At 43.9% G+C, this 27,291-nt stretch overlaps 1 protein-coding gene across 1 annotated transcript in view; it reads right to left on the bottom strand.

The window, feature by feature from the left end:
- The window catches only part of LOC309548370 (uncharacterized protein), a gene marked incomplete at both ends in the record, with an annotated part of 295,496 nt that overhangs the window by 221,024 nt on the left and 47,181 nt on the right, over positions 1–27,291 (bottom strand). Inside the window, one exon of the mRNA XM_082248308.1 lies at positions 14,849–15,670. Coding sequence (XP_082104434.1) covers positions 14,849–15,670 — 822 coding nt within the window. The remainder of the gene's footprint in view (positions 1–14,848; positions 15,671–27,291) is intronic.

Raw genomic sequence — 27,291 nt, 5'->3', positions numbered from 1 at the left:
TTAGGGCTTAGGGTTAGGGTTAGATACTTACGGTTAGGGTTAGAGTTAGGGATAGGGTTAGATACTTAGGATTAGAGTGTTAGGGTTAGAGGGTTAGGGTGTTACAGTTAGGTTTATGGTTATACTTAGAGGGTTAGGGTTGGGGTTAGAGGGTTATAGTTTAGGGTTAGGGTTAGAGTTAGGGTTGGGGTTAAGGTTAGGGTTAGTGGGGTTAAGGTTAGGGGTTAGTGGTTAGGGTTGGGTGAGGTTTGGGTCAGGGTTAGGGCTTGTCTAGGGCTAGGATTGGGGGTTAGGGTTAGATACTTAGGGTTAGATACATAGGGTTAGGGTTAGATACCTAGGGTTAGCATTAGGGGGTTAGGGTTAGAGGGTTAGGTTAGGGTTAGGGCTAGGGTTAGATATAGAGGGTTAGGGTTATATACATAGGGTTAGGGTTCGGATTTGATACATGGTATTAGGGTTGCAGTTAGGGATGATCGAACTTTTGAAAAGTTCAGTTCGACCAGAACACCCGAACCTCCCAAAAGTTCGGCCCAGATTTCAGAACCCCATTGAAATCAATGGGACCCAAACCTCGGTAATCAAAAAACACCATTTTGAAGCCCTTAAACCCAATAAATGCCCCTAAAATGTGCCTAGGGTTCTGGGTCATGCCCCAGGGACAATCAATCACACAAAAAAAGTTCTTAAACATTGTAATGTTTAATAGAGAGCAAATTATTGAAAAAATGTAAAAAAAAAATTTCTTTGGATTTAGTGTCTGGGGGGGGGGGTCTAAAAAGTGTACCTGTGAAGTTTCAGCTCTGTAGCATGTCCAGAACCCCCAAAAAATTAGCATTTTTCTTAGAATTTTTATTAGAACAGGAATACGGCTTCTCTACGCGTTTTTTCTTGCAGGCATTTATCGGGCATTTTTGGAGGCAGGCATGACTTTTTTTGGATTAGTGTCTGGGGGGGTCTAAAAAGTGTCCCTGTGAAGTTTCAGCTCTGTAGCATGTCCAGAACCAGAAAAAAAGATAATTTTTCAGTAGAGCAGGGATGGTGGGACCCTCCTTTTACACATATATGATCTTTCTTTTCTCGTTCTGGACATGCTACAGAGCTGAAACTTCACAGGTACACTTTTTAGACCCCCCCCCCCCGACACTAATCCAAAAAAAAGTCATGCCTGCCTCCAAAAATGCCTGATAAATATATAGAAAAAATAAATAAATAAAAGCAGACTGATATACCAGCCCTAAAAAGGGCTTTTTGGGGTGCTGTCAGGATGCTGTCCTTACAGCAGGAGTGGACACAGAACACTGACCTAGCTAATGATTTCCCTATTAATTCAGCAGCAGCACTTTCCCTGCTCTATCTAACACTGCAGCTTCAAAATGAATCTAAGATGGATGCTGCCCTTGCTTTTTTATAGGAGGTGGGAGGGTGTGGGAGGGAGGTATGCTGATTGGCTGGAATGTGCCTGCTGACTGTGAGGTACAGGGTCAAAGTTTGCCTCAATGATGAAGTATAGGGGGCGGACCGAACATCACATATGTTCGCCCGCAGAGGCGAACGCGAACATACAAAGTTCGACGGCAACTATTCGGGACATCTCTACTTGGCGTTGAGTTGTTCACTTTAAGGTGAACACAGAGGACAAGGGGGTGCTCTTTACATCTAGAGGAAAATAGATTTCATCTCCAAATACAGAAAGGTTTCTTCACCGTAAGAGCTTTGAAAATGTGGAATAGACTCCCTCCAGAGGTGGTTCTGGCCAGCTCACTAGATTGATTTAAAAAAGTCCTGGATTCTTTCCTGGGTGTACATAATATAAATGGCTACTAGGATTTATAGGTAAAGTTGATCCAGGGAATATCCGATTGCCTCTCTGGGGATCAGGAAGGAATTGTTTCCCCTGCTGTAGTAAATTGGATCATGCTTTGCTGGGGTTTTTCGCCTTCCTCTGGATCATCTGTGTGTATAGGTTTGTGTATATGGGATTGTATGGTTGGGTTTTCTTTTACTGTTTTTTTTTTAAATGGTTGAGCCAGCTGGACTTGTGTCTTTTTTCAACCTGACTAACTATGTAACTATGTATAAGTAAGAGACACAACAAAAAAAAGCCTAAAGGCCCGTACACACGTACCGATCGTCGGCATACAAACGTCGGTGGACGAAGGATCTGCCGATTGTACGCGTGTTAGTATGGTGCCTCCGACAGATGTCTGCGCACAATCCGCGGACAAAAGTCTTTCTTGCAAACATGAAAATATTTGTATGCCGACACCAGAACGGACGATTGTTCGCCTGTCAGTACACAATTCTGCCGACACACAGCTACAAATCCCAACACGCATGATCAAACCAAATGAGTTCCCGGAAGAATTTTCTCTAGTAAACTCAACATTTTATTCAGAAAGAACTTTCGGCTCGCGGAAGTCCAAGAAATAGGTGAAATGCGGAGCACATGCTCATCTTGATAAATGTGAGAAGAAGGAAGATGCTGCTCATAATGCCATACTTTTCTAATAAAAAGGCATGTGTTCTGTTATGATGAAGATAATGTTTGTCTATTCTATCTGTTCTATCAAATTTTAGAATTAAATAATTTGAACTCTTCACCATTATTTTTGTATTTTCACACCAAAGATCTAACTATTGATATGACCCTTTATTCTTTTATGAATTAATGTCTAAAACATATTTTTCAGGTTATGCACAATATTAAACATGTTAACAAATTCAGATAGGCCATTTTTTATTTTCAATTTTCTTTATTTTTTGGATCTCAGCAAAAAAAAAACAAAGCAAACATCAATACTTTCCGTATAATAAACTAAACATAAAAAAGTTCCATTTGGACAAAATTAAACTAGAAACTGGCAAACAGGGGTAAAATAAATAATAGGGGGTTACACAAATTAAAGTTGCTGGTAACTGTAATCAGGTTGCCATGAGGGCAGGTTTGGATCCTGCTGGCCATATTGCCACTGGCCATGTGGCATTTGGCGAGGTGGTGGGTGTTGTGGAGGTGGAGGTGGAGGTGGAGGTGGAGGGCACGGGTGCTCCTGGCATGCGTGGCTGTGCTCAGTAAGTATGCCGTTTTCAGCGTTTTGCAGCACATCCAGAATAATTTTTCTGGCATACTGACACTGCCTGAGGTCCACCTTATCCAGGATTTTGGCAGTCATATTCCCGAAGGACTCATTGGCCTCCGGTTTCCGACGTAGGGCTATGGTGGCCTCCTGGATAAACTCGTCGGTGATGTCATCCACGTGCTTCCTCTTTTGCCTCCGTTTGGCAGGAGGAGGTGGTGGTGGAAAGAGTTCCGCAGGCTCCTCAGGCTCCACAGGCTCCCCAGGCTCCTGGCTGCAACCTGGCTCCTCCTCAGTGACACTTCCCTGTTGATGAAATGAACAATTGATTAGAATGTTATAGTGTATATAAAAATGCATGTTTGTTATATTATTGTGAACAAATAGCAGACTTTACATACAGTGGCATATCTAGGGTCTCCAGTGCCCTTGTTGAGGAGCTGTATTTGGCAACAACCCCCCCCCCCCAAGATCAATGTAAAACTGTAACCCACCCCCCCAAAAAAAAATTAAAGGGCATTAAAAGTTTCTAATTTGCCCCTTGTTTGCCCAGTGTAGAGCTCTCTAGTGGGCAATCATTGTCTCAGGTGTGAAAAAGAAAGAGAGGGTTGAGAGCTAGAGAGAGGGAGAGAAAGAGGGGGTGTGAGAGAGAGAGGAGGGGGTTGCAGAGAGAGAGGGGCCTGAACTTGCAGAGGACTTGATGTAGGGCATTGAGGGTGAAGCAGTGCAGGGAAACATGAATAAGGAAGCCACCTGCCTTGCTGACCCAGAGTGAGAGACCAGAGACATGGAAGCAAGGATGGATGGATCATTTGCAGGAGCTGTTAGTTTTGTATTAAAAAAGGTTGAGCCAGAGGAATGCTGAGGCTACAGCAGTGTTTCTTAGGACCAGAGGTGTGCTGGGGATGCAGCAGTGTTTGTAAGACCAGAGGTGTGCTGGGGATGCAGTGAGAGGCAGTCTCAGTCTCCTGGTCTTTTGGCTCAGCTGCTCTCAATGTTTTACACCTGCATGAAGCAGCTCTCAATGTTTTACACCTGCATGAAGCTGCTCTCAATGTTTTACACCTGCATGAATCCGCCTGCAAACTGGGGGTTCTGGGGTGTGCAGGCTGAGTGGATTGTTAAAATAAACAATAAAACAATGCCAATGTTTTTGTGACCCACCCCCCTTGGCCTGCGCCCCTGGCGGTTGCCTGTCATGCCAACCCCTTGCTATGCCCGTTTACATAAAGGGTCAATTATGGTTTAGCTTATAATTTTGTTACATGATTACATTTTAGCAGACAATATATTGTGAAATGCCATACCTGAGTAAAACTCTCCTCCAGGAAATCCTCATCCTGGCTTGGATCTACCGACACTGAGCCCTCTGCCGAAGTAGAAGGCAGTGTAGAAATTGACGGCCTGGATTCCATGGTGTCTGCCAGGAACCGCATGTTATCATAGTACCACAGCCGTGGTACATATACATTCCGTGCCCCTGCTCCAGACTGGGTGGAATCTTCTATTTTTTTTAACTCCCGCCTGTAGGCAGTGCGAATACTGTTTATTTTTTTGCGGATATAATCAAAATTTGCCCCAGGACAGACGGGCTTGTAGAAGGCCACCAAATGTTCCATGGCCTGTTTTCTGAGTTTTCGATTTTTATAATCTGCGGACTTGACTTGCCACAAACAGGGCAGTTGCCTGAACTCATCAATAAAACTTATTAAAAAGTTGTGGGTGGTGAAATTGTCCACCATATTGCAGGACAGTATATGCCTGCAAGACACAAAACAACACAAAACATATTAAAATAGCATGTATTTTGGCACATAATAAAGATATTCCTAATAAAAGCTGTATAGGGCCCAAAACACACACTTTCTATTAAAAGAGTCGTACCTTTGTTTGTGTGGAAAAGTCGTGATTCGCCGCTCGATCGTGCTCCAACTCTCGATATGTCCGCTAGCGAATCGTCGGCCGAACGATCTGGCGTCCTTTAAATACAGCGCAGGCGTCAACTCCTCCTCCAGTGGCGGGCTTGTGCAGGGGTGTGTACGTGCCGAAGATCAGGCCTACATGCGGCACTCACACCTGAGGCAGTGGAATAATCATTGTTTAATTACGAACCATGTCTCAACAATCTGGGAGCTCAATTAGTGGGGGCCGAAGTGATTGGGCCACCCGAAAATCAAGGGCTACACCCATGTCAAAGCCAGAAATGGTGGAGATGGTCTCCATTTTAGAAAAAATGGATTACGATGGAAAGTTGGCAAATTACGATCGGCCCAATGCCAGGAAAGATGGCATCATGGACAAGGTGGTGGCCTGTTTGGTCAAAAAATTCGGTGTCGAGCGATCGAAAGATCAGATTCGGAAACGGTGGTCTGACCTCAAACACCGTGAGCAGGATCAGCTTTCCCAAATCCATCGGATTTTGAAAAAAAGTAAGTTTTATTTTTTTTTTTTTTTTTAATCATGCAATATGTTTTTTATAATTTGGTGTATGTTGTATTAACATGTCTAGATTATAATGTCTATGTAAAAAGTTAGATTACTCATTTTAGTTGTCATGTCGTGATTTGATCGATCTATTGTTGATGTTTTAGTATATGACATTAAAAGTCAGGAAGCCATAGTTAAAAATATATGTATTGTGTTGCAACGAACGTTCTTTCCTGCACGAATCTTCTCAGCAAACATTCCTATTAATCACAGATTATTATTCAAACCTTTAAATAGGAGAAAAACGTAAACTCCGTGCCAAACAATGGGAAAGGAGGAGGAGAGGTTTGGCAGCTCCATCGGCAGTTGTGGAAGAAGAGGAGGACATGGGCCCAGATGGTGGCACAGATTCCACTAAAGGTAATTGGTTCCTATGCACTGTCAAACATTAATGTACCATATTTTTCGTAGATAACCATGTACATGTCTTCATATTTGTTACTAAAAGAGCTATCAAGCAGGGCACCATGTCCTAACAAATGTACCTCTTGTGACTTTTATGATATGGCCAATGTTTTGTATTATGTAGATGAAGACATTATGCCTGAGGTGATTCTGGTGGAGCCTACAAGTGACCAGACACCAGAGCAACAAGAAGGTTGGTAGTCACAGATTTTTGTGTAGTGGGATCATAGAAATATGTGTATTTGCAATGATTGTTTAACCTTATATTCTTGTATTCCCTTACAAATTTACATTGCAGATGTTGCGTCATGCCAGGATGTGGCATCCCCAGCCAGGTCTGAACCAATATCTCCTGGCAACTTGCCAAGCAGCATGGAAGCCACTTCAGAAACTGTGGAGGAACCAGGACCAAGTGTCCAAGAGCCAATTGTGTGCCCACGTAGGTTTTTGCAGAATGATTTTTATCAGTGTTATTTTTAGCCTCCAATTTACAACACTAGTTCCCTATGGGAGCCTCTTTATTTGAATGGAAGTCGCACCGTAAGTCGGATCAGGATGCTCTGACTTGCGGGGCCACTTGCGTTGTGAAGATTTTTGAGGGGGAACTACACCCAAAAATTGAACAACCCACCGTGGGTGTCCCCCCAAGTTCACAACCAGGCCTTTTGTGTGTGGTATTGAGTTTGAGGGTATGCCCACAACAAAAAGACAGCGTGGGTTACCCCCAAAACCCCTACCAGACCCTTATACAAGCATGCAGCTTGTCAGGCCAGGAAAGAGAACGAGCAAGCGGACCAAACACCCCCTGGACCACAGCAGGACACATGCCCTCAACATGGGGGGGTTTTGTTGCTTTGGGCCAGGGGGCCTCTGCACCGCACACCCAAAAGCACCTTACTCCCATGTAGAGGAGGACAAGAGCCTCATCCCCACAACCCTGTCTGGTGGTTTTGGGGGGTCATGCGGCCAGGGGGTTCCTAGGACTTTGGAAGCAACCTTTAACAAAGGGTGGCCCCCAGATCCCAGACCCCAATCACTATGTGAATGGGTATGGGGTACATAGTACCCCTACACATTAACCACATAAATGGAAGTGTATGTGAATAACGACAGGAGACGTTTATGAAATGTTCTTAAATATCTTCATCCGGTCTTCTCCACTCTGCTCTTTGGATCTTGTCCTCTCCACTCTTCTGCTGTCCAATCTTCTGCTCTTATGTTGTCTGCTCTTTTGCCCTAGGCTCTTCTTCTTCCTCCTGTCCTCCTCCAATGCTGTTGCCGTGCATTCTGCCCGTCTCTGGTCTCTGCATCTTAATATATATACATTACAACCATGCCCTCACAATGACGTCATCATGCGTTCACACCCCTAATGAATATATAGTAAGCTCAGGAGACCGGCAGAATCATCAGCAACAGCATCGGAGGAGGACAGGAGGAAGAAGAAGAGCCTAGGGCAAAAGAGCATAAGAACAGGGTAGGTATTAACTCGAGAGGAATTTAAGATTACCTGGACACCAAATGTTTCTCTATTATTATGACCTCATGTAGGTGATTCACATTGACTCATTTTTTTTTAATTTTTACAGACCATGTTTTACATAGTTGCACATTAGCCAAATTGACCCGTGAGGCTCTCCAATGCTGCGCAGACCTGGAACAAATAAAGGAGACTGCAACGGCATTACAAATCAAAATGCGCAATTTTGTGGACATGATTGGCAAATTTTAAGCCACAATTTTACTAGGTTTTTAATGTTTGTATTGGGATGTTCCTGATGTTACAATTTTTTTAGAATGTTTTAGGGCATTTTAATTACACTCAGATGTTAAAGAGTGTACCCAAGTTTGGGAAAAGCACTTTACAACACCCTAACCCTAACCCTAACCCTAACCCTAACCCTAACCCTGTGAATGTTTGATACTAAAACGTTTTTACATTCAACAATGTGTGTTCAATTCTTTATTAGACTTTAGTTGGGGGGTCGAGGTCTAAAGCTGTGTAAAGAAGCACTAAATGTATGATGGCTGTCCTATTCCCATATTTACATGTTAATGAAAGCATTTTGGTCACTGCCATATGCGAGTTGCTGGAGGTGTCAATGAAATGTTAAAGATACCCCCAGTTTTAACGCATATCACAGTGCGATCTGACATTTCACACAGGATCGGATCACACAAGTTTGAACGATTGTGCGATCCTATCCTGATGCGGCTGAATAAATGCATCATGTGCGACTTTTGTGCGAGTGCAGTGCGAATTGAGCCATACAAACTGTATAGCTGATTTTCGCATGAACATCTGATCGCATGTAATAAAGGAGCAGTGCGCTACGATATTACATGCCATCAGATGTGCAGTGTGAATTGAGACATACACTTTGTATGGCTACATTCGCACTGAACACGCATACAAGTCGCACATGACCCTTTATTTCTGATGTATCTGGATTGGATCGCACAGTGCTTAACACTTGTGGAATACAATCCTGTGCAAAAAGTAAGTGGCGGGTCACCCTTATGCAATGCTGGAAGGCTGCAAAGTCGCAGACTTCCCGCATCGCATAAGTGTGACTCAACACTCAAGGTACTAGCAGTCCTAGGATTCAATATGGCATTGATATTGCCAGTAGCAATCAGTGTAGGGAGATCAGTGTAATCTATAGTGTATTGCTTGTTCGTTGCTCTAGTTCACTTTCCATTACCTATATATATAACACTTTGAGATGAACAATGATCAAGTTTCACATAACACTGACATATCCTAACATTGGTGGGCAGTGAGAAGGATGTCATAAATGAACACAACATAACAGGTGTAGGTACTTTGTTAATACCCTAATGTATTATATGAAATATATAGTATGGGCAACTTCTGGACAATGAACACCAATGTAAGGTGACATTAGATGAACCTTGGGTGTGACCTAGTTCTCAATGTGACAGGGTTTGTGTACATTTTGTGGGGTGCAGAAGGCCCTTGTATTTACACCACTGGCTAAAAAATAACACATGGCCATCATCACTTTGGATCAGCTGGTGAGAGACTACAGTCAAGAAACACACTGATGAATGTATTAACCCTTCCAAAGTCACACATATATAACACATGATTAACCCAAATAATTGTGTTTGGCATATGTGCCCAAATGATTATAATCCACAATACAGAATCATTGCAATTTTTGTTTAATGTGTTGAAAAATAATATATCTCTGACATTTATCTTGTGTGTCCAATCTTTAACAAGATTAATGGGTGTGTGACAGTGATTGCTGCCAGGACACAGCTCCTCTCCCCACGAAATAGTCCAGATATTCCTGGCGGATCTGACGGGCCCTGTGTGATGCCAATGCTGACCGTCCAACTTCCATTGACGTCATGGACTCCACTTGGTTAGAAGGTTGGGCCTCTCCACTTGTACCTGGCATAGCAGGGTCAGTATCCAGTTGCTGCAAGACATAATTTTGTGCATTCCTGCGTAGGAAGTTGTGCAAAATGCAGCAACACAAGACCACATTATCCACTTTGTACAGTGCCAGGTTTATGGACGTCAGGAATATCCGGAACCGGTTGGCCATTATCCCGAAGGCATTCTCCACAACTCTGCGAGCTCTGGACAACCGGTAGTTGTAAATCCTTTGGTCTGGGGTGAGGTTCCTCTGAGGGTAGGGCTTCATGAGATGCTCCCCAAGCGCAAAAGCCTCATCTGCGATAAACACAAAGCTCATACCCTCAACAGTTTGCTCCCTGGATGGCAGGTTCAGAGTGCCGTTCTTTAGACGACGAGCGAACTCCGTCTGATCAATAACTCCCCCATCCGAATTGCGGCCATTTTTGCCAATATCCAAAAAAATAAACTCATAGTTTGCATTAACTATGGCTAGCATGACTATACTAAAAAAACCTTTATAATTATAATAAAATGTGCCGGAATTCGGAGGGGGGACAATGCGGACGTGCTTCCCATCAATAGCACCCCCACAATTGGGAAAATTCCACTTCTCCAGAAATTGATCAGAAATCTCCAGCCATTGCTCTGCGTTTGAAGGAAACTGTGGGGAAAAAATAAAAAAAAAAAAAAAAAATAAAATTAGTGCTTGAGCACATCACATTATTAATTACACACACAGTTGTCTGTTAAATGCTTATGCAACTTGCTAAAAAAATATACAACAGGAAGGCAAAGGTTTGGATATGGGGATGTAACATCTACATACATTTCTTTTCAACCTCCTATTGTTCTTATATTGTAAAGGGCCATACACACTAGAAGATTCTCTGAAGACTTTTTCGTGCAGATTTAACTTTTCTATGTAGTGCAAGGGCCTACCAGATTGCATAGGATTTGAAAGTGTTTGTTGGACCTCATATTATTTGGTTTTGGTAAATCGGAAGGATAAATTGTTCTGACAATCTTCTAGTGTGTATGGCCCATTATACTCACCAGCTAGAGCTGAGATTTACAAACTACGGCCCTCCAGCTGTTGCAGAACTACACATCCCATGAGGCCTTGTAATTCTCTGACATTCACAGACATGACTAGGCATGATGGAAATTGAAGTTCGTGAACAACTGGTGGGCCATAGTTTGAAGACCTCTGAACTTGAGCTTTGGTATATGCTGACTTTGAGATTTAGCATGTGGGTGGGGGGATGGGTAAGTAAAACTGGGCATTTATACATCAATTAGGGCTTGTGGTCAGTGAAGGTTTTAACATCATTACATAAACATACAGAATCATAGGTGGGAATGGATGGACTGATGTATTTTAGATAAATCATTAACTAGGTACTAAAACATTGGCCAAGGAATAATTGTTTGAGGGAAAGCAATAAAATGACCCAAATTCAAAATACTGTTAACAGGCAATGCGTTTAGGGACACATAGGAGAGAATGGTGGGGTGGTTAGTGGGTAATTTTACAAATGGTTAAAGATAATCTACATCTTTACTACTATGTGCATGCGGACAGAGGGTAGTTTACAAATAATGGCCTGTGTCAATTGCTGTACATCCAAAAACATCATAATTCGGGTGAAACTAGTAATACATGTAATGTAATGTAAAAAATCAAACATACCTTGATATAGTCCTTCTGCAAGACCTTGATGATGGCAGAGCAGGTCTCAGGGATGATGACTCCAAGAGCTTGGGGGGAGATGCCTGTGGTGAACTTCAGATCCTGCAGGCTTCTCCCTGTTGCAAGATACCTCAACGTCGCAATTAACCTTTGCTCAGGAGTAATTGCAAGCCGCATACAAGTATCCTGCTTCAGAATATAGGGGGACACCAGGGCAAGAAGACGGTAAAAGATGGGATCCGTCATCCTCAAATAATTCCTGAAGTCATCAGGATTATTTTCCTGGAGCTCCCTCAGCAAGGACATATGAGAAAATTGATCACGGTTAAGCAACCAATTTTTCGTCCAGGAGGTCCGCTTCTTCTTCCTATTGCTCGTACGTCGTCTCAGAGCCAAAACTCCAACACTAACGACAGCAACGGACGAATTCACGGTCGCCATAATAAATTCTCGAACGATGTCTCGGAAAATAGCGAAATGTCGTCAACCAAACAAATGCTACCGAAATCAGCGCGAGATGCCCAGAAGGGTCACGGCCAAACACTCACTTCCTCTTTTGTAGCGGCGAACGTGCGTGGAACGTAGTGACGTCATTTTCTGTCGGAAGACAAATGTCCTGGGCAAGTTTGGAGCACTTTTCAACAGACAAACAACAAACACACCAGCCGCGAACATTTGTAGGACGTTCCGTCGGCCGACGATCGGTACGTGTGTACGGGGCTTAACTTCAGCTAACGCTTCTAAAGCAGTTACAGCAACAGGGGATTTTCTAAGGGTTAAACCTCCATATGAATTAAAACTGACAGTAAGCAACTCCTCCAACTGCCATTTTTTGCCAAATTGCTTAACCTTCAATAGGAAGTAGAATAAAATAGATCAACTGGGAGGATGAACAAGTAATAAAAATGTTACAAGGGGAGACTCAGGAAAAAAAAAAACTTGTTTGCTAATGACTGATCTTTTAGACCCTGCAGGTCTCATTAACCTGTTGCCGACCACCAGCCACCTTTTTACTGCGGCAGTGTGGCTCTCCTGCACAAACCGACGTAGACCTACATCGCTTGGGCACCTGCAGTTAGGGGGCGAGCGCACACGCTGCCGCCGGCACGTTCCTGCCCCACTCAGCAACGGGGTAGCCAATGCACGGGTCAGGCGGCTCAGATCCCTACTGAGAGAGAAGGACAGTCGGATATTGTAAACACAGCTGACCGTTCTTCTCCCTGGAATAATCATAGAGCCCCTGTGATCCTTCTATATAGAATCACAGGTCTCTAAGATCATTTCACAAACCACGCCCCCCCCACAGTTATAATCACACCCCTAGGCTCACATTTAACCCCTTGATCACCCACAATGTTAACTCCTTCCCTGCCAGTGTCATTATTACAGTTACAGTGCATATTTTTAGCATTGATTACTGTAGTAATGTCACTGGTCCCCCCAAACGTGTCAAAAATGTCAGTTTGGTGTCGGATATGTCCGCCACAATGTCGCAGTCCAGCTAAAAATCGCCGCCATTACTAGTAAAAAAAAAAACAATAAAAATGACGTAAATCTTTTCCGTAGTTAGTAGACGCAATGACTTTTGCGCAAACCAATCAAAATCCGCTTATTGTGATTTTTTTTTTTTTACCAAGAATATGTAGCAGAAAACAAATTGGCCTAAAATGTTAAAAAAAATTGATATTTAAATTTTTTTTGAGAATGTTATATAGCAGAAAGTGAAAAATATTATTTTCTGTTTTTCAGAATTGTCGCTCTTTTTTGTTTATAGCGCAAAAAAATAAAAATCACACCGGTGATGAAATACCACCAAAAGAAAGCTCTGTTTGTGGGGAAAAAAGGACATCAATTTTATTTCGGTACAACAACGCCTGACTGCGCAATTGTCAGTTAAATGTAACGCTGCATCGAATCGCAAAATATGGCTTGGTCAATAGGGGGAAAACCTTCCAGTCAAGAAGTGGTTAAAAAAACTGTCACCTAAAATACATCACATTGTCCCCTATGTGATGAAAGGGAAGTAAAACAAAAATTGCAAATGTTTTTATTTATTTTTTTGCAAAAAAATTGGTTACACCCAAGCACAAAAAAATCCCCCCCCCCAAGACATTTTGAGGCCCTCCACCTCCATATATATATGCTCATAGAAACGTAAGCGCATGCGTCGGGGGCACCTACGCGTGAAAATGTTGATTGCGATACACATGTTGCCATGCACAAGGGACTGAAAGCATTAATTCTAGCACCAGACCTCCTCCATAACACTAAACTGATACATGTAGGGGGCTTTTTAAGCATTGCATATAGAAAATATAGGGGACTGAAGTTTGTTGCCATTTCACAGGCACACACAATTTTAAGGTTTGGCAAATTTGGTATCCATTTACTCAGCGCAAACTCTTTTATATTTTACCAAAATGTGGGTGATTGATTGCATATGTTCACGATAGTTGTTGTTTTTTTTTTTTTACTTCAATTTTGTGTTTCCTATACCTTTAAGGTAATATCGGGTGACTTAAATTGAACTACCACTATTTTATTCTCTAGGGAGTCTGCTTTCAGAAAAATATATAATGTTTGGGGGTTTTACATAACTGTCAAGGCTAAAATGATTTTTAAACGTGTGCAAAAAATGCAAAAAGGGGTCAGGCAGCAAAAAAGGTTAAAGTTGAACCCCAACTGGAGGAATGTCAGTCCTCAAAAGTGGTGAGAATGTGACCACACACTTCACACTTGGTAAGCTCAGAGCTCTTGCAGTTGTGCTGTGTGAATAGTCTATGGAGATGAATAATAGCTGGACAGAGGACGAAAATAACAACAAGCACATTCTTTCTTCACCAGATGGAACCCCTGAGACTTTCAGTAGAACCAAATGTAACACAAAGTAGCCAGCTGAAATTAAATGGTACTGTTAAATGCATCCCATAAACAGCAGCAAGTCAGTGTTGAAGGCCTACAGCAGCTTAGAAAGTTACTTTCTTACTGAACAGAGACTTCTCCCTGGCTGGTGTCCCAACCACAGACCTGCCTGCAAAGCTGTCACCCATGAGAGGAGATGAAACATGGAAAGGAGGCATTGATCATGGGAGAGGAAGTTTGGATAAGGTGAGCATAGCTGGAGCCCCAAAGCCTGGCATATGGTGTATCAACAGTCAGAAGAACTAGGAAGGGACTCTCCCACTGAGGCTTAAGAGGCTTGGCAAGATGCCCCATGGATCCCATCCTAGTCTCTGATACTGAGGCAGTGTTGGTCATGTATTCGCTCAGGCAAGGAAGAAAACACTTGGGAACACCGCTCAGTTAGTGAATGATGAAAATGCATTACATGTTCAGTCAAAGCTCCATAAAAGCAAAATAAAAATATGAGACTCATGAGGAAAACAGTTCAGTCACTGATACTTATCTGAAAAAATAAAAATAAAAAAGGTATAATATTTACAGGCCTTCTAGGTGTGTGTCTGATGGACATATGCACTTCAGTTAGTGTATCCAACCATTACATTCCAGTTTGCTCACAGATTTTCATTTATTTTTTATTTCTAAAGTCACATTTTATCTTTTCACGTCTTTCCTAGCTTGTGGGATGACATTGGGGCTGTGAAACGAATGGGACACCCGCAAATCCTTTATTATTCCTCCTTCTTCCAGAGTTTTCTCTCTGCAGCTGAAGCTTATGAATCCTCTGGTGATACTTAGCACAGCATTTACTGTAAAATCTTTCTCACACTCAAAGCTTTAAAATGGTTTCCTTCCAGTGTGAACCCTCTGGTGTCTGATAAGATGTGACTTCACTCTAAAAGCTTTGCCACATTCAGAACACTGAAATGGCTTCTCTCCAGTGTGAACCCTCTGGTGTGTAATAAGATTTGACTTCACTGTAAAAGCTTTGCCACATTCAGAACACTGATATGACTTCTCTCCAGTGTGAACCCTCTGGTGTCTGATAAGTTGTGACTTCTGTGTAAAAGCTTTGCCACATTCAGAACACTGATATGACTTCTCTCCAGTGTGAACCCTCTGGTGTCTGATAAGATTTGACTTCACTGTAAAAGCTTTGCCACATTCAGAACACTGATATGACTTCTCTCCAGTGTGAACCCTCTGGTGTATGATAAGATATGACTTCTGTGTAAAAGCTTTGCCACATTCAGAACATTGATATGACTTCTCTCCAGTGTGAATCCTCTGGTGTCTGATAAGATCTGACATCTGTGTAAAAGCTTTGCCACATTCAGAACACTGATATGGCTTCTCTCCAGTGTGAACCCTCTGGTGTATGATAAGATATGACTTCTGTGTAAAAGCTTTGCCACATTCAGAACACTGATATGACTTCTGTCCAGTGTGAATCCTCTGGTGTCTGATAAGATCTGACTTCTGTGTAAAAGCATTGCCACATTCAGAACACTGATATGACTTCTCTCCAGTGTGAATCCTCTGGTGTATGATAAGATATGACTTCTGTGTAAAAGCTTTGCCACATTCAGAACACTGATATGGCTTCTCTCCAGTGTGAACCCTCTGGTGTATGATAAGCTCTGACTTCTGTATAAAAGCTTTGCCACATTCAGAACATGGATATGGCTTCTCTCCAGTGTGAACCCTCTGGTGTCTGAAAAGCTTTGACTTCTGTATAAAAGCTTTGCCACATTCAGAACACTGATATGATTTCTCTCCAGTGTGAATCCTCTGGTGTGTTATACCTTTTGCCTCCATTGTAAAACCTTTATCACATTCCAAACAAGAAATATCTTCTCAAATGACTTCTCATATATACATGGGTTGGACTTTACAGTAAAGACATTGTCACTTCCAGAGCACTAAAATTACTTCTCGTTTGTTGTCCTGTGAGGTTGGATCAATGTTGAAGAGCATTCAAAACATTCATGACATTTAGAACACGGATAGGTCTTGAGTCCTGTGTGAATCTTCCAGTGAACTGCAATAAAGACTTTCAGTCACTTATAACATCCATATGGCTTGCTTCTCATGTAACTTTGTTGTATTGTTGTAACAAGACAAGCATGACCAAAAAATGGTTTATCAATCCACCTGTGCAGAAAAAAACAGAAGTCATAATTCTATAAAAAGGGTTAAAAAAAGTTGCTTTCTTTTTAACATTTATTATTAACTGCTTCCCGCTGGGCCTATTGTAATATGACAGCCAAACAGGAGCCCCATTGTTACATAGTTAGTGAAGTAGGAAAAAAGACACCAGTCCATCCAGTTCAACCCGTGTGTGTGTGTTTGCTGCGAAGCGAACATTGTATACCCCTGTATGTTGTTCTTCTTAAGGTGCCCATCTAATAGTTTTTTTAAACTATCGATGCTCCCTGCTGATACTACTGTTTGTGGAAGAGAATTCGACATCCTTACTGCTCTGACAGTAAAGATTCCCTTATGTAGTTTAAGGTTAAACTGTTTTTTTTTTTCTAGTTTTAGTGAGTGACCCCGTATCTTATTGTATTCCCTTTCTCTGAAAAGTTTGTTCCCTATGCTCGGGTCACCAGTACAGTAATTGTACATTGTTATCATATCCCCTCTCAATCGTCTCATAGCTGATGTCCTCCATTCCCCTAATTATCTTTGTTGCCCTTCTCTGGACTCTCTCCAGTTCCAGCACATCCTTCCTGAGGACCGGTGCCCAGAACTGGACCGCACTATCTGATAAACTGTGTAACTCACTACACTCTCCCTGAAGGAATGTGGAATTGTGTGTAGGGCGAGTGTATTGTGTGTTAATCAGCAGGCTTTATGGTGGCGTAGGTGGGAGAATACCGGGCTTGCAAATGAGAGACCGTGGGTTCGAATCCCTTGGCAGCAGGTGATTGATTTTAATTATAGATATTAATTAAAACCTATTAAATGAATAATGGATGTGGGAACTCGAAGTCCCCGCGAAGAAGCCCATTTGCTCGCTATTCGGCGAACAGGCAGTGTTCGAGGCGAACTTAGGTTCGTCTCGAACACAAAGCTCATCACTATACACCGATTTGGGTTCTTTTTACCAAAGAAATGTAGCAGAACACATTTTAGCCTAAAATTAAGAAGAAAGGTTATTTATTTGCAAAATTTTATAACAGAAACGAAAAGGTGAATGTGTTAAAGATAAGGGTTTTCAGAGATCACCTAAATACAGAGTAGAAGATAGTCAGACAGATTGAGGTAGAGAGTTGCAGAAGATGTGAAAGGCTCTGGAGAAGTCCTGGAGGTGAGGAGAGTAGGAGGTATTGTGAGGAATGAAGAGAATGGTTTGGTTGATATTTTGAGACAAGGTTGGTGATGTAGTTGGGGGAAAAGAAGAGTTGTGGAGGGCTTTGTAAGATGTTGTAAGTATTTTGGATTTTTAATAGGAAGAGATCAAACAAAAGAGTCGCCCTGGCATTATTGCACCTCCAACAGGTAGGAAAGGTTGTGGGAAAAATGTTGTGTAAAAGTGGGGAATGTATACCATCTGGTCAAAGGTTATATCTGGACTCCTGGACACTGCTGGAAAGGGAGGATTTGTGAGTAAAGAATAGGATATGATCTCTTTCTGTCTGGGTGAATGTGTGACCCAAATCTCTTCCCATTTCAGAAGGAATAAAGTTGTGAAATCTCCATTTTGATTGGTAAGGAAGTGATGGGATATGGAAATTGTGTGACCTGTTGACTGACTTCATCTTTATTCAGGCATCATGGAAGAATGCATTGTCACCTGACCTGTCTGTAACACTCATTAACCACTTGCCGCCCACCCGCCGTCAATTGACGGCGGGACGGTGCGGCCATTGTTCTGGGAAGACGTCATATGACGTGATCCCAGAAAAGCAGGGCAGGCACGCGATCGTGTGCGCGCCGCCCTGCACTGCCGGTGTCGGCGTGTCCCCGGGACACCCCCCATCACCGGCAGGGGGGAAACAGCCAATGGACATGGCTGTTTCCCACGTGATCGGCTGTGTTCCAATGACACAGCCAATCACAATACAGGAGCCCGGAAGATGACCGCACATGCGCGATCGGGAGCGCGCAGCGCGGTCATGTCGGTGGCTCTGTGATCCCTAGGAACACAGCTAGTCACCGGCAGTAGTAAACAGTAACTGACAGTGACTGTTTACTATGTGATCGGCTGTGAATCCATTCACAGCCGATCACAAAATGTAAACAAAGAGAAGTAACTCACTGTTACTAGCTCTTCTCCCCTCACACAGTTTCCAGTGTGAGGAGAGCAGAGCTAGAAATAGTGAGTTACTGCTCTGTGTACCTGTCACAAAGTAAAATCACACCAATAAAGGTCCCCACACAGTCCTCAGCCCCCCCCCAATTGCACCTGTCACCCAACAGTCACCTCATCAGTGCCCAGAAATTGACACCCATAAGGCTACGTTCACATGTGAGCATGTGAGCGTAGCGATCCGGAAATCATTGCAAATTGCGGGACGCCTGTGCATTGCCCGTGATTTGCAATAGCACCCCAAACGCTGTGCGATGTTGCCGCGATTTCCGCTTGCTGAATCACGGTAACATCGCGCAAACAACGCATGACGCCCAAAAAAGGTACAAGAGCTTCTTTGGGGCATCATGCGTTGTTTGAGCGATGTTACCGCGATTCGGCAGGCGGAAATCGCAGCAACATCGCACAGCGTTTGGGGTGCTATTGCAAATCACGGGCAACGCACAGGCGTCCCGCGATTTGCAATGATTCTGGATCGCGGGCAGAATCGCAGTGATTCTGCCCGCAATCGCTACGCTCACATGTGGACATAGCCTAAAGTTCACCGGTCACCAGAGACTGCCATCAGTACCGCTGTGCACCATCGCCCGTCACCCATCAGTGACCATCGCCCGTCACCTGTCACCCCATCAATCATCGTCACTTGTCACCCCATCAGTGATCGCCACTTGTCACCCCATCAATCATCATCACTTGTCACCCCATCAGTGATTGTCATCTGTCACCCCATCAATCTTCGTCACTTGTCACCTCATCAATCATCGTCACCTCATCAATCATCGTCACCTGTCACCCCATCAGTCATCGTCACCTGTCACCCCATCAGTCATTGTCACCTGTCACCCCATCAGTCATCGCCACCTGTCACCCCCATCAGTCATCGTCACCTGTCACCCCATCAGTCAGCATCACCTGTCACCCCATCAGTCATCGTCACCTGTTTGCCATATACATGCAACCGATTGCCGACTGCCTAACGACTATATGCGTCGGCCATTAAAAGCTAAATACTGGGGTTATGGCAGCAGATAGCTGCCATAACCCCGGTATTTTTTGAAACGGCGGGCGGTCGGCTTTCAGATAAGGGTGGTCCCAGTGGCGGATTCGCAGCGGAATTACCCTTACGGTGCAGGGGAAGAGTTGCCCCCCCCCCCCCTCCTGCCGCGTCCCAGACGTTTTCCCAGCTTACCGGACCCGCCGGCAGCGGGGAAAACTATCCGGTCCCGGATCCTCAGAGACAGGAAGTTGAGTGAGGGCAAGATGGCCCTCACTCGACTCTATGGTCTTGGAGGACCGGAGCTACATCAAAACACGTTGCCTAGCAACCGGTTTAAAGGGCCGTTTTTTTTTTCTTTTTCAACAAATTTATTTTTTTTTTCAGTGTAGTTGTGAGGTGTGAGGTCTTTTTGACCCCAGATCTCATAATAAAGAGGACCTGTCATGTATGAGAGTAATAGTAACGTCACCTCCTATCGCATTGGAACGCACGCCGGACCGCTGCCACGCTACAAGGGTGAACTAGGAAGGATATCGGAGAGTATCAGGAGACTGCAGATCCTGCACCCCCCATCCCACTACTACCCATAGCAACTGATGCGCATTGCCCTGTGCCAGGTGGGCCCAACAATAAGTAAGCAGCCATTTTTATGTTTTGATGTAATATAAAATAAATACAGTATTACACTATTTTTATCTTCTTATCTGTCTCCCTGCATATGGGCTTAATATACACCCAGGTGAGGTAACCAATGGAGGAGTGAGGAGAAGGAGTATATTATTATTTCTTCCAAATCATCCTTTTGTTGGAAACCATAAAAATAATCAAGGTGGAGTGAAGGTGAGCCTATGGTGTGATCCACCTAAGGAAATAGGATCACAGGCATTTGAGGTCTGTGTGACCTACCAGGATCTGGTAAGAGGCATCGATTACCACCCTTATTCACCGGAGCCCCTGATCCATAGGAAATCAATTCCTACACTATTTTACATGAACTGTCTGGATCACAGCCCACTATTCAAGCACTTTTCAAGCACTATATTTATATTTATACAATTGTTTGTCAATTTATTTATTCACAGAGCAATATATTTATATGTTTAATATTGGAACTTTTTGAAGATATAATAAGTGTATTTGCTATTAACAAGCACCTTAATGGTAACTTATTGCACTGTCCGGCACTTTATGGATTTCTTGTATTGCACAGTACACTTTCTTCTCACTAGCGCTTCACTATTTTACATTTATAGTCATTTTGTTTATGAAAATTAACACTTTTATTTTGTTTTGAATAATTTCAAATACTTAAAGCGTTATTTTTCACAATAGAAACAAGAGCTAGCACTCTGTATTTTATATATATTTTTTCGCTACATTTGCACAACAGAATTAGCACTTTACTATTATTATGTTTCATTTAATAATAACATCCAGGGTTACCAGCGCCTTTTTACCAATTTATCCAGTTTAGTTATTGTAATTTTACAATTAAAGGGGCAGCAGGTTACAGCACTGTTTAACCTCTAAGAACCAGGCGCCTTCACACAAATTTACTTACAATATGCCTACCTTATCAAACACAGATCACCTACTTCCCCCAACATAGAACCCACAGATCACCTACCCTCCCCCAACACAGAACCCACAGATCACCTACCTCCCCCCAACATAGAACCCACAGATCACCTACCTCCCCAACACAGAACCCACAGATTACCTACCTCCCCAACACAGAACCCACAGATCACCTACCTCCCCAACATAGAACCCACAGATCACCTACTTCCCCCAACACAGAACCCACAGATCACCTACCCCCCCCCAACACAGAACCCACAGATCACCTACCTCCCCAACACAGAACCCACAGATCACCTATATCCCCCTCCCCCAACACAGAACCCACAGATCACCTACCCCCCAACACAGAACCCACAGATCACCTACCTCCCCCCCCCAACACAGAACCCACAGATCACCTATCTCCCCAACACAGAACCCACAGATCACCTATCTCCCCAACACAGAACCCACAGATCACCTACCTCCCCCAACACAGAACCCACAGATCACCTACCTCCCCCAACATAGAACCCACAGATCACCTACCCCCCCCCCAACACAGAACCCACAGATCACCTACCTCCCCTCAACACAGAACCCACAGATCACCTACTTCCCCCAACACAGAACCCACAGATCACCTACACCCCCAACACAGAACCCACAGATCACCTACCTCCCCCCAACACAGAACCCACAGATCACCTACCTCCCCCCAACACAGAACCCACAGATCACCTATCTCCCCCTCCCCCAACACAGAACCCACAGATCACCTACCCCCCCCCCCCCCCCACCACCAACACAGAGCCCACAGATCACCTACCTCCCTCAAAACAGAACCCACAGATCACCTACCTCCCCCAACACAGAACCCACAGATCACCTATCCCCCCCCCCCCCACTGACACAAAACACACAGATCACCTATCCGCCCCCACACCAACACAGAACCCATAGATCACCTACCTCCCCAACACATAACCCACATATCACCTACCTCCCCACCCAGACACAGAACCCACAGTTCACCCCCCCCCCCAACAACACAGAACCCACAGATCACCTACCTCCCTCAAAACAGAACCCACAGATCACCTACCTCCCCCAACACAGAACCCACAGATCACCTACCTCCCCCAACACAGAACCCACAGATCACCTATCTCTCCCCCCACTGACACAAAACACACAGATCACCTATCCGCCCCCACACCAACACAGAACCCATAGATCACCTACCTCCCCCAACACAGAACCCACAGTTCACCCCCCCATCAACACAGAACCCATAGATCACCTACCTCCCTCAAAACATAACCCACAGATCATCTATCTCCCCCAACACACAACACAGAACCAACAGATCCCCTACCTCCCCAACACAGAACCCACAGATCACCTACCTCCCCCAACACAGAACCCACAGATCACCTACCTCCCCCAACACAGAACCCACAGATCACCTATCTCCCCAAACACAGAATCCACAGATGACCCCCCCCCCCGCCAACACAGAACCCACAGATAACCTACCTCCCTCAAAACAGAACCCACAGATCCCCTATTGCCCCCCAACACAGGACCCACAGATCACCTACCTCCCCCAAAACAGAACCCACAGATCACCTACCTCCACTCAACACAGAACCCACAGATCACCTATCTCTCCCCCCACCAAAACAGAACCCACAGATCACCTACCTCCCCAACACAGAAACCACAGATCACCTACCTCCCCAACACAGAAACCACGGATCACCTACCTCCCCAACACAGAACCCACAGTTCACCTACCTCCCCACACATAGAACCCACAGATCACCTACCTCCCCCAACACAGAACACACAGATCATCTATCTCTCCCCTCCTCCAACACAGAACTCACAGATCACTTACCTCCCCCCACACAAAGAAACACAATAGATCACCTACCTCCCCCTCACACACAGATCTGTAAATTACCTGCCTTCCTGTAGAAAACAAGGCCAGTGTTGTCCCTCTATAGATCCTAATAAAGTGTCACTGGCAGAGGAGGGAAGTGATGGGTCAGAGTCTGTAGAAGAAGCTCTAGTGACCAGTCTAGATGGACGAGGTGAGAATGTTGTGTAGGTGGCCCTCCAAGAGTTTGCCTGATTAGTAGATCTTTAGACGTTGAACTCCCTCTGACAATGCAGACTGCAGTGTAGACTCCACCGGTGTGATCTGTGCATCCAGAGCAGCTTCTTCCTTCTGGAGAAATGAAACTCAGAGAACAATGGAGCTTTTGTTTAGAACTTATGCAAACAGACCATTGTACTCCTCCCTGTCCACAAACAAAGCGGGGATCAGTTTACCTCGGAGCCCCCTTGGAATACGCTGTGATTTCTAATATTCAGCTAAAGTCATGCCATGGAATCCCAATGACAGTTGTCTTTTTAGGAACTTCTCAGAAGGATTTATATCTGGAGATATTTTCCCAAAAACTGGCTGCACACATACACACACACACATATACATACACACACACACACATACACACACACATACACACACACATACACACACACACATACACACTTTTGGTGAAGCCAACTCCGGTCTCCATAGAGGAGAAAGGTAATTCCCAGTAGCAGGTATAATATACAGCAGGGGTATTGGATTAAATTTGCGAAGGTCCAGTCAGTAAAATATTCTTCCAGCGGAGGTCTAAATCAGTTTTATGATGATTCAGATCCTTCACATCACAACCCCCTCTCTTTTTAAGCTAGATTCACATATCTGTGGCTGCAGAATACGCAGGAAATCACATGAGTTCCCGACCCACAGAGAAACGCACTGCACTTTAGCAGATGCACGGGGTTGTCATTAAAAATGAGTACATTGGCACCTATGGCACATTTTTAAGCTCACCAAATCACATGGAACTGCAGCACTCTGTGAAAGAACAAAGGAGTGCTGGTTCACATTATCCAACAATCATTGCCACATCCCTAAAAACATAATGGGAAAACGTGAACTTGGTTTGGGGCAGGACAAATATACGATCAAGCTGGAGGGATATCCAGGCCGTACCCCACCAAAAGCATGACTAGGCATTGACTGTCCATGCCCCCAATGGATGGCCTTGTCCCGGCACTGAATGTAGGAATGTGGCATACATTTGCACAACCTCAAAGGAAGGACACATTTAAAAATTGCCATATTTCTCTCTAATATGATTGGTTCCTATATTGTCAGCGCCATCCAGTGGCCACAATACATTATATTTATTTAATTACCTGAGTTGGGAAAAATCCTGCATTATGGCCATTAGATGGCGCTGACATGTCTGGTTGTGTCTATGCAGATGTGAGACATTTGTACGGTGATTTGTCCCATAAATAGAGGGCTTAGTCTTTGTGAGATCTCCTTTATTACTCATGTCCCTCTGTCCCCGGCCAGGAGAAATGGACTCACTTCTGGGAGAAGAAGCAGAAAAATCCCAATTTCTACCGGAGTGAAGATTTTTTTTTTTTTTTTTAATTCTGATATTTTTCTCTTAAAGTGTAAGTTTGGTTAAATTGTCCCTTGTGCTGGCGGATATTTATGTGGAAATCTTCATTCCTCCGCCCTCATAATAACTGTACTATCACTTCCCAAAATGACACATTGTCTATGAATGGAGGAGGGGGTCCTAGAGGCGTTATCTAGGGTTCCCTTCGAACCATTGGAAGAGATTTCCCTCAAAATGTTGTCCCTAAAATTGACGTTCTTACTGGCCATCACTACAGCTAGAAGAGTAGGAGTCCTCCAAGCTCTCTCTATCAAAGAACCATTTATGGTAATATTCCCAGACAGGATAGTCCTAAGACCAGATCCTCTGTATCTACCGAAGGTAGCATCTCCTTTTCACAGAACACAGGAGATAAACCTGCCTTCCTTCTGTGATAACCCAAGGAACAGTAAGGAGAAAAGTTTCCACTGCATTGATGTTAGAAGAGCCTTGCTCACCTATTTAGATAGGACAAGACCCTTTAGGAGGTCAAACCATCTTTTAGTTCTTCACACTGGACCTAGGAAAGCGTTGCCGGCCTCTAAGCCTTCAGTATCTAGATGGATCAGGCAATAAAAGCGCATTCTACAAGAGCCCGAGCAACATCCTGGGCATCTGAACAAGGTAACACTTGTAATACCATGTACTGGGGGAGGGGTAATACAATGTGCTGGGGGAGGGGTAATACAATGTACTGAGGGAGGGGTAATACAATGAACTGAGGGAGGGGTAATACTATGTACTGAGGGAGGGGTAATACAATGTACTGAGGGAGGGGTAATACAATGTACTGGGGGGAGGGGTAATACAATGTACTGGGGAGATGGGTAATACAATGTACTGGGGGGAGGGGTAATACAATGTACTAGGGGGAGGGGTAATACAATGTACTGAGGGAGGGGTAATACAATGTACTGGGGGAGGGGTAATACAATGTAATGGGGGAGGGGTAATACAATGTACTGGGGGGAGGGGTAATACAGTGTACTGAGGGAGGGGTAATACAATGTACTGGGGGGAGGGAAAGTGTAAGTGATGGGGGGAGGGGTATGCTCAGTGAAACCATTTTCTTGTAGCTCAAAAAGGATACAGAAATGTATCTCCTATTATCCGATCTATAAACCAGAGGCTCTGGATGGACAGTTGAATAAATGGTTCTATATTTAGGATGTATCCAGTCTATAAACCAGAGGCTCTGGATGGACAGTTGGATAAATGGTTCTACATTTAGGATGTATCTGGTCTATAAACCAGAGGCTCTGGATGGACAGTTGGATAAATGGTTCTATATTTAGTATCTGGTCTATAAACCAGAGGCTCTGGATGGACAGTTGGATAAATGGTTCTATATTTAGGATGTATCCGGTCTATAAACCAGAGGCTCTGGATGGACAGTTGGATAAATGGTTCTAAATTTAGGATGTATCCGGTCTATAAACCAGAGGCTCTGGATGGACAGTTGGATAAATAGTTCTATATTTAGGATATATCCGGTCTATAAACCAGAGGCTCTGGATGTACAGTTGGATAAATGGTTCTATATTTAGGATGTATCTGGTCTATAAAGCAGAGGCTCTGGATGGACAGTTGGATAAATGGTTCTAAATTTAGGATGTATCCGGTCTATAAACCAGAGGCTCTGGATGGACAGTTGGATAAATAGTTCTATATTTAGGATATATCCGGTCTATAAACCAGAGGCTCTGGATGGACAGTTGGCTAAATGGTTCTAAATTTAGGATGTATCCGGTCTATAAACCAGAGGCTCTGGATGGACAGTTGGATAAATGGTTCTATATTTAGGATGTATCCGGTCTATAAACCAGAGGCTCTGGATGTATTAGTTGTGTATGGGAGGTTGGGGAGTTGCAGGAACTGTATAAGTGATGGAAGTGACATGTGAGATCTGTGTGTGGAGGAAGGTTGAGAAGTCGGGGAGGGCTGTGATCGCAAAATATGGCCTGGTTATTAAGGGGGCAAATCCTTCCAGCCCACAAGTGGTTAACTGTTGGTGTATATGAGGCCTAACGGTGACCATACACTATACAATCTGATTGTACAATCTCCTTTCCATCTTCCATCAACTACATAGTACAAGGATCTGCCCGACCCCCATACACACTGAATGGAATGTTTGGGTGTGTCCTCCTATTACATTGTTTTGTATAATCTAAAGAAGATTGTACAATCAGATTGTATAGTGTGTGGCCAGCGTTAGGCTTGTGTGTTCTATTCCAGAATCCCCCCAATATGTCACCCACTTCCTGTGTTCCCTGTACTGCCCCTCCCCCATAGTGACATCACATATTCCCTCCTGTGTCCCCTCCCCCACACCACCAATATGAGAATGTATGTTATACCGCGCATGCAGAAGATGGAGCGTGTGATGTCATGTGCCTCGTCTCACACATGCGTCGTACAACATTCCTTTCATCTCCTGCAAGATCTCCGGGAGAAAGTTTTCCCCAAGAAATGAGTGTCATGGCGTCCAGCACATGTAGAAGATGAAGTGTATGAGGTGATCCCCCGGTGTGTGCAATATGAGAGTCCTGAGAGATGTGAGAGCTCAGCTCCGGATCTCTCTGAAGACACCGGTGTGATCGGGGGAGGAAGGAAGAGGACACAAGAAAGGGAAAGCTGCTCATACACTAGGAGATTATTGGAGGAGAATTTGGAGAAATCTTCTCACTACATTCCATGGATTGATGAATGGAGCTCAGAAGGAGTTCAACATTTCATTTCCTTTTATCATCTCATTCTGGAATGAATGGAATTTACTGAATGAAAACCACATTCACTGCTAGAAATTCATTCCTTCCCCATCCTGCTCCTCCCAATCTTCTCCTCACTGCGCTCAATAATCAACATTGATTTCCCCTCCACTAACCAGAAGAACATCCAACAAACCTTCTTCAAATGAGATTCTACTGGTGTGATCCCAGAG

The sequence above is a fragment of the Pelophylax lessonae genome, assembly GCF_965119305.1.
Source record: "Pelophylax lessonae genome assembly, chromosome: 2".
NCBI lineage: Eukaryota > Metazoa > Chordata > Amphibia > Anura > Ranidae > Pelophylax > Pelophylax lessonae.
The sequence above is the reverse complement of the archived record's forward strand: the minus strand, read 5'-3'. Positions and strand labels throughout refer to the sequence as shown.